The sequence below is a fragment of the Lepus europaeus genome, chromosome 14 (genome assembly GCF_033115175.1).
Source record: "Lepus europaeus isolate LE1 chromosome 14, mLepTim1.pri, whole genome shotgun sequence".
In the NCBI taxonomy this organism is placed as follows: Eukaryota; Metazoa; Chordata; class Mammalia; order Lagomorpha; family Leporidae; genus Lepus; species Lepus europaeus.
Genome location: NC_084840.1, coordinates 54,963,330 through 54,975,533, shown reverse-complemented (window position 1 = coordinate 54,975,533; position 12,204 = coordinate 54,963,330). Strand labels below are relative to the sequence as shown.

Below are 12,204 nucleotides of genomic sequence, written 5' to 3'. Positions count from 1 at the left end.
CCCGCCCACAACTTCCCTCCTGCCCGCAACCCTCCCATCTCCCACTCCCTCTCCCATTCCATTCACATCAAGATTCATTTTCAATTCTCTTTGTATACCGAAGATCAATTTAGTATATATTAAGTAAAGATTTCAACAGTTTGCACCCACACAGAAACACAAAGTATAAAGTACTGTTTGAGTACTAGTTATAGCATTAATTCACATTGTACAACACATTAAGGACAGAGATCCTACATGGGGAGTAAGTGCACAGTGACTCCTGTTGTTGACTTAACAATTTGACACTCTTGTTTATGGCATCAGTAATCTCCCTAGGCTCTTGTCATGAGTTGCCAAGGCTATGGAAGCCTTTTGAGTTCGCTGACTTTGATCTTATTCAGACAGGGTCATAGTCAAAGTAGAAGTTCTCTCCTCCCTTCAGAGAAAGGTACTTCCTTCTTTGATGGCCCCGTTCTTTCCACTGGGATCTCACTTGCAGAGATCTTTCATTTAGGTCATTTTTTTTCCAGAGTGTCTTGGCTTTCCATGCCTACAATACTCTCATGGGCTCTTGAGCCAGATCCAACTGCCTTAAGGGCTGATTCTGAGGCCAGAGTGCTGTTTAGGACATCTGCCATTCTATGAGTCTGCTGTGTATCCCGCTTCCCATGTTGGATCGTTCTCTCCCTTTTTGATTCTATCAGTTAGGATTAGGAGACACTAGTCTTGTTTGTGTGATCCCTTTGACTCTTAGACCTATCAGAGTCATCAATTGTGAACTGAAACTGATCACTTGGACTAGTGAGATGGCATTAGTACATGCCACCTTGATGGGATTGAATTGGAATCCCCTGGCACGTTTCTAACTCTACCATTTGGGCAAGTCCGATTGAGCATGTCCCAAATTGTACATCTCCTTCCTCTCTTATTCCCACTCTTGTATTTAACAGGGATCATTTTTCAGTTAAATTTAAACACCTAAGAATAATTGTGTGTTAATTACAGAGTTCAACCAATAGTATTAAGTAGAACAAAAAAAATACTAAAAGGGATAAAGTATTAAGTTGTTCATCAACATTTGGGACAAGGGCTGATCAAGTCACTGTTTCTCATAGTGTCTATTTCATTTCAACAGGTTTCCTTTTTGGTGCTCAGTTAGTTGTCACTGATCAGGGAGAACATATGATATTTGTCCCTTTGGGACTGGCTTAATTCACTGAGCATGATGTTTTCCAGATTCCTCCATTTTGTTGCAAATGACCGGGTTTCATTGTTTTTGACTGCTGTATAGTATTCTATAGAGTACATGTCCCATAATTTCTTTATCTAGTCTACTCTTGATGGGCATTTAGGTTGATTCCATGCCTTAGCTATTGTGAATTGAGCTGCAGTGAACATTGAGGTGCAGACAGCTCTTTTCTTTGAAAGGCAGAGTTACAGAGAGGCAGAAGCAGAGGCAGCAGCAGCAGGGAGAGGAGAGAGAGAGAGAAAAAAAGAGAGAGAGAGAGAGGTCTTCCATCTGCTGGTTTACTCCCCAAACGGCAGCAACAGCCAGAACCGAGCCAATCTGAAGCCAGGAACCAGGAGGTTGTTCTGCACCTCCCATGTGGGTACAGGGGCCCAGGCAGTTGGGCCATCTTCTACTGCTTTCTCAGGCCTTAGCAGAGAGCTGGATTGGAAGTGGAGCAGCTGGGACAGGAACCAGCACCCATATGGGATGCTGGCACTACAGACCAGGGCTTTAACCTGCTTCACCACAGCGCCGGCCCCACAGTTGAGTTTAAGTTCTTTAAAAACACTTCTTTATCCCTGACACTTTCCCTTACTCCACTGCTTTCTGTTGATTCATGTCATTGTAACACTTCATCCCTTTACTTTTAATCTATACGTGCCTGTATTTAAAGTGGACTTGTTATAGATAGCATACTTGGGTTATATTTTGAGATCTACTCTGAGCATCTCTGTCTTTTCATTGGTACTATTTAGACTATTGATATAGTTAGACTGGCATAGATGGACAAACATCTACTGTCCTCTGAAGAACAGTGTTTTTAATTCTTAGTAACAAATCCTTCGAAACCTGAGGTGCTGGACAATAGGCTTCCTTTTCCCCTGTGTTGGGGCTATGATCTCCCTCCAGTAATCACTTGTCCGTGTCCTGGAGGCATAGGGTCCACAGTCCTCCATTCAGTGAAACACAGACATGGCACCTCTTCTCCTTGGAGGAGTTCTTCAACAACAGTCGCTTCTCCAGCTGCTCCAAAAGCTTTCCCCTGCATGATCTCCTGAACAGCCCTGTAGGCCTCTTCTTTTTTCTTTGCAATAATTACCCCTTTCCCAACTGCTAAGGCCACTGACCTTCACAACCAAAGCAGTGCAGTCTGCACTCATAATGAAGCTGCAGGCCTCTTCAGGCTTGGTGAAAGCTCTCCACCACGCAGTTGGGATTCCATGTCAATCCATAAACTCTTTAGCGAATCTTTTTCTGGACTCCAACTGATCTGTTTTGGTTGTGGGGCCAAAGAATTGCAGTCCTGCAAAAGTCATGTTCTCAACAATTCCAGGAGCCAGAGGTGCTTCAGGTCCAACAGCAATATTCTTATTTTGCAGAATTGAGAAAGGGCAGTGTGATCACTAAGATGGTAGTATTTGAGATCTTTTCAGAGCAGGCAGAGCCTGCATTTCCTGGGTCAACCAACACTTGTTTGACATGATGGGACTGTGTAAGTTTCCAGGCCAGTATATGTCCTCTTCTTCCATTGCCAATTACAAGTACTTGGGCTGTCATTGCTGTGTGCAAGGCAAAAATTCCAAAGGAAAATGAAACTGATACCAGGAGACCATGTCCCTTGCCCATGCCCATTTTCAAATAACACAATATCACTTCAGGAGTATTAAAAGTACCTTGTAATACCAAAATATTCCTAAATATTCTCTCCTAACTTTTATAATACTATCTTTCATTTCAAACATTATAATAATCAAATATATTGTTGCTATTATTATTTTGTATCAACTATTTTCTGTAAATAAGAAAGATAATACGTGTCATTTTAACTTTACTTTTTCTAATATTGTTTCCTTATGTAGATATGAATTTCTGATCTAACTCATTTTCCTTTTCTTTGAAGAAATTGTCTTAACATTTTTTGTAGGACAGGTCTACTAGTGAGAAATTCTCTCACTTTTGTTTATCTGAGAAAGTATTCCTTCTTCACTGTTGAAGGGTACAGAATTCTAGGTTGGTGGTTTTTATTCTCACAACACATTAAATATTTCATACCACTCTTTTCTTGCTAACAGTGTTTCTGAGAAGTCATTTGATTAAATTCTCAACTTTTTTTCTGCCTGGTTTCTTTCAAGACTTTTTTCTTTATCCTTGTTTGGGTATTATGGGTCTAGATGTAGTTATGGCATTTCTGTATCTTTTTAAAATGCACCTCATTTGGTTTGTAGGATGAATATCTCTGTAAGAGTTAGGATTCTATTTGGTAGTGCTATATTCAGTCCTATTATTATCCACACTGATCTCCAGAAGAATTTTCATTCTGACTGGATAAGGCAAAATCATAATTTACTCACCCAGAAAAAAAATTACTACCTATAAGAGTTTGTATGAAATTTCTTCTTTCATTTTTTTCACAGATTCTATTTTATTTATCAATATAAGCACCTCATTCAAAATTACTTAACATTAGGAGTAGTAACTATTTAGTCAACATGGTATTAAATTAAATTAATGCTTAATTTAATTTTTATACAGAAGGACATGTTGTCATATTCAGCATTAGTTCCTTCCTGGAACCTCCTCATGATGAAAAGGTAAGAAATTTAATCTTCTATTTTAATGAATCAGCACATATTTATTGAGCATTTCATTTATGCTAGATACCAAGAAAATAGAAACTAAGACTCCCTGTTCTCAAGGCACATATATTCTTTAAATTTGAGCTAAATGACAAATAACAATGGTATACTGGTAAAGAGGGAATAGATGATGGAGAGGGATTGAGTAGGCTAGCCAGGAGTCTCTTTGCATCTTCTTCATGTTTTGACTTATCTGTGAGTATTCATTTAGCAACCTGTTTCTTTAAAGGAGCTAATAGGCAATCCTTCTCCATCATAAGTTCATCTATCTTATTCATCTTCATGTCATTTCATACATAACCTTTCCTTGCAAATCTAGTGCAGAATTATAATTATTTTGAAGAAATTCTTCTTCATATCTAGTCTAAATCTAATCTTCCTTATAATTCAGGTACTTTTAATTCTACTTTTACTGTTAAAACAATGTAAATGTCACCATCCTTATTTTATAAACATTTGAATATGTACTTCTTATATGTGTATGGATATCCAAATATATCTATATTTATTATAGATTAAAATCCAACACTGATTAAAGATTGTACCAAACACACACTATGTGAGTGTGGGCTTATTTCCCTTTCAGTTAGTACTTCAAATCCAGAAGTTAAATATTACCATAAACAGTAATGCTTCACTTTTGAATCATAAAGATTAGCATATGAACACACAGATTAAGATTTGATTTCTTAAGGTATGCAGAATGATTATTATTTCAACATTATTTTATTTAATCAATATAGTTTTCCTTTCATTCCAAAGAATCCATGATAGTTAGCAAAAAATTCAGGTATTCAATTTTAAAAGTATTATGTCTCAAAGAGTGTAAAACAGAATGGTTTGCCCAGGATCACACAATCCATTAATGACAAAATCAGGGTCAAAGGCCAGGTTTCTTGTTCTATAATCTAATGTACTTTCTGTATGTAACTTACTTTTTTTATAGTTATTATTTTTTTTATTTAATAAATGTGAATTTACAAAGTGCAACTTTTGTATTGTTGTGGCTTCCCCCCTCCAACCTCCCTCCCTCCCGTGGCCCTCCCCTCTCCCACTCCCTCTCCCATCCCGCCCTTCATCGAGTTTCATTTTCAATTACCTTCATATACTGAAGATCAACTTAGTATACACTAAGCAAGGATTTCAACAGGCTGCACTCACACAATCGCGCAAGGTATAGGGTATTGTTCAACTAGTAGTGTTAAGTTTCATAGTAAAACACATTAAGGACAGAGATCCTACATGGGGAGCATGTACCCAGTGACTCCCGCTGTTGATTTAACAATTGGCACTCTTATTTATGACGTCAGCATAAATAAGAGACTCTTGCTATGAGCTGTCTAGGCTATGGAAGCCTCTTGAGTTCACCCACTCTGAACTTGTTTAGTCAAGGCCGTATCACAGAGGAGGTTCCTTCCTCCCTTCAGAGAGAGAAAGGCGCCTGTGTATGTAACTTTTATCACATAGAAAACAACAAGGTTCAAACAACTTGTGAAACACAATAACTATAAATTTTTTATAATCAAGACATGAAGTAAGCTGAAGAAAATAAAATCATCCATTTGAAGTACATACAAGTGAATGTTTATCTACTTGTTTTCTCCTACTGTCACAATTATCAATATTGTATTATTACTTTTAACAAAAAAATGGTTTTTTGCAAATTAAGTACAAATTGGCAACTAAAACATTTTGAAATTCAGAGAAAAGCTTCAAAACATACAGTTATAAAGAATATTGTTACTGTAATTTTAAATCATTTTTACCAATTTAAAAGAAGATAAACTATTTTAATAATTTACTTAAAATTCTTCCCTACCAATCTCATGTCAACCTTTTCTGTACTTGAAAAATGATTACCCAATTTGTTCATGGTTGCTAATTTATAAATACACAACAAAATCTGAGTATAAAATGTGGCATTATCACATAGATTAACATATGCCACTGCATTAAACCAGGCCCACTATAGATTAAAATTGCTGTTAAAATCTGAAATGTGCATGTTAAATTCAGAAGTTAATCTTGTTCCCCCCACACACATTATTGTTGAAAAGAAGTTTCATGGATTCTAAAACAATAGGAAAAAACTCTCCATAGCAAGGTAAATGATACATATGATTATATATACACACATACACATACACATACAGTACTATTTTCTAATTTCAGATTAAAATCCATTGAGGGATCAGGAAATCAATTTAGTGAGTTGGAACCAATTTAATGAATTGAGTAAAAGTAGAAGAGATTTCAGTGTGATGTAATAGAATAGAACAGACAATACTGGCAGGCATTAGGAAAGTTAAACTGCCAGTTAAGAAACTTGTTTCAGATGATATGCAGGTATACATTTGTTTGTTTGTTTTAAATATTTACTTATTTATTTGAAAGGCAGAGTTACAGAGACAGAGGCAAAGAGAGAGAGAGGTATTCCATCTGCTGGTTCATTTCCCAGATAGCCACAATGGCTGGAGATGGGCCAATTCGAAGCTGAGAGCCTGGGGTCTCCCATGTGGGTGCGGGGGCCCAAGGACAGTTGCACATTATCAGGGAGCTGGATCAGAAGTGGAGGAGCTGGGACTCGAGCCAGTGCCCATTTGAGATGCTGGCGCTGCAGGTGGCAGCTTTACCTGACACGCCACAGTGCCAGCCCTGTATATTTGTTTTTACTGAGTCACAAAACAAAATCTGTATTTTACTACAGGTATGAAACACGCTAGAGAAACATTTTCCTTAGAGAATTCCATCCTTAGGCATAGAAAGAAACATTGAAACACCAGATACTCTTGAATAGTCTTGGGAAAATAAGAAGTAGGAGAATGCGGAAGATTTTCTGTTGCTCTCCAAGAAAGGCCAGAGGAAATGAATCAGAAGACCAAGAAATTTAGGAGGAACTGTACCTAACCTTTGTTAAAGTTCAAATGTAGGAGACTCTTTGGAGAACTTCAAGCTTGTCTCTACCTCTCTCTGTAACTCTGTCTTTCAAATAAATAACATAAATAAATTAAAAAAGAGAACATACTCTAAGGCCATGTGACTGTAGCACAAACTCCTCAGATGACAACCCTACCTCACATACTTCAGAAATGTCTTGAGGCCCATAAAGGGCTCCAACCTTGACAATAAACTGAAAGGAACATGCTAATTAAGCCTCATGATGTTTCTGAAAGGCTATGAGTTTAACTCATCATTTTTGTCACTTCCTGATAGTATATACCTCCCACCCCACACCTTTCAAAATATAATATAGCCAATGTTATCTCAAAATAAAATTTGAATACAGCAAGTCTTTTTGCCAATCTTCATTTGAGTTTTACCTTCCAATTCTGCTTCCTCCCACTCCTGATTATATACATGCTCACTCTTCCCACAACCACCTGCTAAGGCATTTCTTTCATCTAGTCATCTACTAATCACCAACTAAATTAATTGCCAATCTTCACTCACATGCTAAATTACTAAGGCTATAAGATGCTTTCTCTCCAATGGTTATGTGTGGATTGATAAATCTCTAAAAATGGCACTTTGATACTCAACAAGAAAAGAAGAGCTAATTGGGTAAGGTTTTAGTCATCTAGCACAGATGTCACTCATAAGTATGGATCTCTCATGCCCAAGAATAGATTGTGACCAGCATATACTTATTCCAATGGATATGTTTTATTTTTTATTATCTAGAAATTCAAGCAGCTGCTTTCCTGGCGTGCCCATGCATTAGAAATTATTCAAGTAATCTACGTGGAAGACAAACAAGTAGTGCTTACAGCCTCCATCGATGGCTCAGTAAGGTAAGACAAGGTGGCTTCATACTGTGCATTCAGGGATTTAAGTATGAGAGGAAAAGGATTTCAAGCTAAAATTGAAGAACACAGTTCAAATGCAATCTTTGTGAGTGAATAAAGTAAAAAACAAAATAGAATAATAAAAAGGTGACACAAAGGGCATAGGCAATATGTTCACTGATTTGGAATTATTTTCCACATCCAAGAAAATGAGATGACATCTTCATTACTGTTTTTAGCCCTTGTCTATATTCCTGTGGAACAGTGGTCTTTCTACTTTTTACTTATTGAACATTACGGTTAGTGGTGTATTACGCCTATGATTATAAACTGAAGTGAAGTTATTGTAAAAATCAAAGGAGAAAAGAAAGGAAGGAAGAAGGGCAGATGGAGGGAAGGAAGGAGGGAGGGAGAGAAATATGGTTATCTACTTAGAATTGTATCTATGAAATTTGTTCTCTTTATATTAATAAAATTATTTAAAAAGATATAACAAATGTATTTCCAATAAGAATTTTTTGTAGAGTTCTATCAAAGGTGAGACAGGTGAGAGAGATATCCAAACCTAGAGAAGATCATAAAAAGAGGCTCAAGATTGAAAATCATAGAAAAATTATAAACAAATGCTGAGAAAAATGAGTGAGCTAATTAGTCCACTGAACAAAAGTCTACTTGTTTTTAATTACCCAGATAATGCTAAGTACATACACTACAAATACCAAGACATAGACATATATATGAGGTGAAAGGACATTTCTGGAGACAAATTACTAACTTTCAAAATGTCTTAAAATCATGGTAATCAATTATTCTTTTAGAAAAATGAAGTTAAGCCAGATTAAGAGATGCAGAGAGGCTTCAAAGTATATTAGAGAATTTAAACAAATAAGAATGAAGATGAAGGAATATTTTATGTTTCATAAAAGCCCTTGAACTAAAATTAAATAGACCTTAACTAACTATGTGGGCTTCAGGCCAAAGAGGCAGGGTCAAGGCTATGCCTTGTGTGGTAGGCATTGTTAGGAACTTTGCTATGAAAGAAATATCCACTAAGGCTGGTGCTGTGGCTCAATAGGCTAATCTTCTGCTGCGGCGCTGGCACACTGGGTTCTAGTCCCAGTTGGGGCACCGGATTCTGTCCCGGTTGCCCCTCTTCCAGGCCAGCTCTCTGCTATGGCCCGGGAAGGCAGTGGAGGATGGCCCAAGTCTTTGGGCCCTGCACCCGCATGGGAGACCAGGAGAAGCACCTGGCTCCTGACTTCGGATCAGCGCGATGTGCCGGCCGCAGCGGCCATTGGAGGGTGAACCAACAGCAAAGGAAGACCTTTCTCTCTGTCTCTCTCTCTCTCACTGTCCACTCTGCCTGTAAAAAAAAAAAAAAAAAAAGAAATAGCCACTAAATCATTTTAAACAGAGGAGTAACAGGAGCTGAATTATATATTTAAAAGATACTGTATAGGGATAGATCGTAGGGCAGCAAAACTGAGTACAAGATCAATTATATGTCTACAGTGAATATAGTAACTTGGATTAGGGAAGTGCCAACAGTGATGGAAGTATATGATGTAGAACTGAGTGCTGTCTCAGATGTAACATGAATTCATAAATCTTAATTGAAAGGGGTGGAAAGTGAAAGAAAATTGGAACTATGTCATTGTAAAAATTAAAATAAAAGTAAGAAAAAGAGGAGGGTGAGTGAGAGGGATGAAGGGAGGGAGGGTAGGGTGGAAAATACCATCATGCTCTTAAAACTATTTATATGAAATGTATTAAGTTTGTTCCCTTTATATAAGCAAAAGAAAAAGACTCTTGACCTTACACTTAAGTGAATGTTGTTGTTACTAGTCAAGATAGGAGTCATTCAAAGACAAAATACTTATGATTATGGAAAGATGAAAGAGAAGGTTTAGAAATGTTCGGTTCAAGGTGGATCTGTAGGGAAAAGGTGTCCTCCTATGGTGGAAGGGGTAAACAGAACTCCCAAGCCTCTTATATAATGGCATTAATCACATTCATGAGGCTGGGGACTTCACAACCTAAATATCTGTCAAAGCTCCACCCCAACCCCATATGTGAGAGATGAAATTTCAATGGAGCAGCTGGGTCTCGAAACAGTGCCCATATGGGATGCTGGCGCTTCAGGCCAGGACATTAACCTGCTGCGCCACAGCTTGTCTTCCTTGTTCTGAATCACTACTGCAGGGCACATGATGATTGTTTTCATCATTTACTACTCTAAGGTTGAAATCAAGAAAGAAAAGGAAGATCTTCCAAATAGTATGTTCTTTCCCTAAGACATAGGTCACTATGTTTTCCCTAAGACAGTTTCTGTTCCATAAGATATAGATACATGTGCTATTTACAGGAACCTCCTAGAGAACTGATGAATAATAACACATATAGAGTCACTATTTTGCCATCTTTCTGCAGGACATTAGTATGGTGTTTCCCTAAGAGTAGGAATTGTGAATGAAAGTCAAGAGGAATTTTACATTTAATAAAAGCATCACTAGTTCTACAAATTCTGTTGATACTTATTTGAAATGTAGACAGCAGGATAGAGTCCATTCTAAGGCTTAATAAAAAATAATAGACTGTCAGCCAGTGTGAGTTCTGATTATCTTAAATAAAGTGTTATTTTTGGAAAAAAATCTGTTCCTTGTCTTCCAGCTCTGATAAATGGGTGTCATAAATGCAGATTCAAACTGACATTTCACTAAAAGATTGTGGATTGGAGTTCTGATCAAAATGTCTACACTATGATTAGCCCCACGGCATTTACTAGGAAGAGCCTTAGACTCAGGTCCAAAATCCTTGATGAACCAATGCAATGATCTAATGAACATAATAACTGCCACTGAAGTCCTCATTTACTCTCTCCTTCCTCCCCCCTTTACCTTTTCTCAGGCTTTGGCATGCCCTCAGTGGTCATTACTGTGGCTACTTTGGACAGCGAAGGAACTTTGAATTATCACCGACAAGTGATTTCATTTTGCCGTGTGATGTTAGCGAATATCCCATAGAAATGAAAGAAGAAAGCAATTTAACAGAAAAGGAAAGATACGAATATCCTCTGGTATTTGACCGAACAAGGTAAGATCATTAGCTTTTCTTTAGATGACCAGAAAAGAATTAAATTGTGACATTGTTCTGGACACAGAAAATTTAAAGGTTATAGGTCTAGAAATTTTCAGTAACATTTCAATCCAGTGGAAAGAAAAAAAGTGTAAATAAAAAGCTGTGAGTTGGTAGAGTAGTACTTTTGGAAACATTTAATTCTTCAAATAATAACAAAAGGCTAAATAAGACTTTACCAAAGAAGATCAAAGAGGCAACTGCCTGGGCCAAGGTGCTAAATAATGAGATTATGATGCAGTCTTTTGGGGCACATGGGGAAAATATAAAAGGAAATAAAGCTAGAAAAATCTATAGGGGTCACATCACAATGAGCTTTGTAGTGAACCAAGTAAGAATTTTTAAACTTTATAGAATTCCCTGTGAGAGGATACACAAGAAGAAAAGCAGGTCTGGAGGAAATAATGAGCTTGACTTGAGGCAGGGTTAAGTCTGAGATATTATAGTCCAACTCAAGTGAAGGTGGATAATCCAGTCCTTGTCAATGGGGCCAAGTCCAGGTAAGGAGGACAAAGTTTAAGGAAAAAGCAAAGACAAAGCTTAATTGACTAGCATATGAAAATGATACCAGACTTTGAGGGGGCACTCAATAAATACAGACTATGCTCTGGGGCTTTTAAGTGATGCAAAAGTGAGGTTGCACTGCTGAGTCAGGTGCTGAAGCTAGGTGTGGGTCTGATAATGGGGTAACAGACTCAGCAAGGTTCCTTAAGAAACTTGGTTGATGGTTTGACTTCATCATGAGGAGGGAATAGCAGATGTTCTGCATAACTAAATAGCTAAAAAATGTTATTTGGCTGAGATCTGATAGAGGCAAAGTATTCAGTTAAGAGATTGTAGTGTTTTATTAATCAGCATGAGATTCACTCAGCCTACTGCCCATGGTTACCCATACCCCCTAAAAATCTAGTTAAAATAAATTCAAACATCTGGTCATGCTGAAGAGGGCTGGCCGGATTAATTTGCAACTTCAGCTGACTTTCTAAAGACCAGTTTCTGAAATTTACATGCAAGCATTATCTATCTGTTTGAACAGACATTCTAGTTAGTTACAAGCTCAGTAGTCATTAGATATGAAAAGGAAAAGAAAAAAGCATTTGGTTAGGTTACAAAGGGTCTTAATGAGCACCAAGATAGATCTGTCTGGAGTGTCTCAAGATAAAGACTGGACTCTCCAACACACCAGTACTTTCACTGTGGATAAGTCATTCAGGTATAGATTGAGAAAAACAGAAAATTAAGGAACAATTTAGGAAATAGCTTCTGAAGAGCAAGCCAAGGAAGATATAGCAGTGAAATCACTGAAATGGAATAGCTAAGAAATTGAAAAGAAAACCACAAATCAAGTGGTGTATAGCGAGTCAAGGGAGGAAGGAGCTGTGAGTAAGGTGATCAATAATGTGTAATGGGACCAGCTTTTTGGCATAGCAGGTGA

The 12,204-nt window shown here is 37.5% G+C and overlaps 1 protein-coding gene and 1 pseudogene across 1 annotated transcript in view; one reads left to right on the top strand and one right to left on the bottom strand.

Annotated features, from left to right (window-relative positions):
• WDR64 (WD repeat domain 64) overlaps positions 1–12,204 on the top strand; it is a 141,572-nt gene that overhangs the window by 117,670 nt on the left and 11,698 nt on the right. The window contains exons 22-24 of the mRNA XM_062211381.1: positions 3,746–3,804; positions 7,531–7,640; positions 10,542–10,727. Coding sequence (XP_062067365.1) covers positions 3,746–3,804; positions 7,531–7,640; positions 10,542–10,727 — 355 coding nt within the window. The remainder of the gene's footprint in view (positions 1–3,745; positions 3,805–7,530; positions 7,641–10,541; positions 10,728–12,204) is intronic.
• LOC133773823 (trifunctional purine biosynthetic protein adenosine-3-like) lies at positions 1,982–2,770 on the bottom strand (annotated as a pseudogene).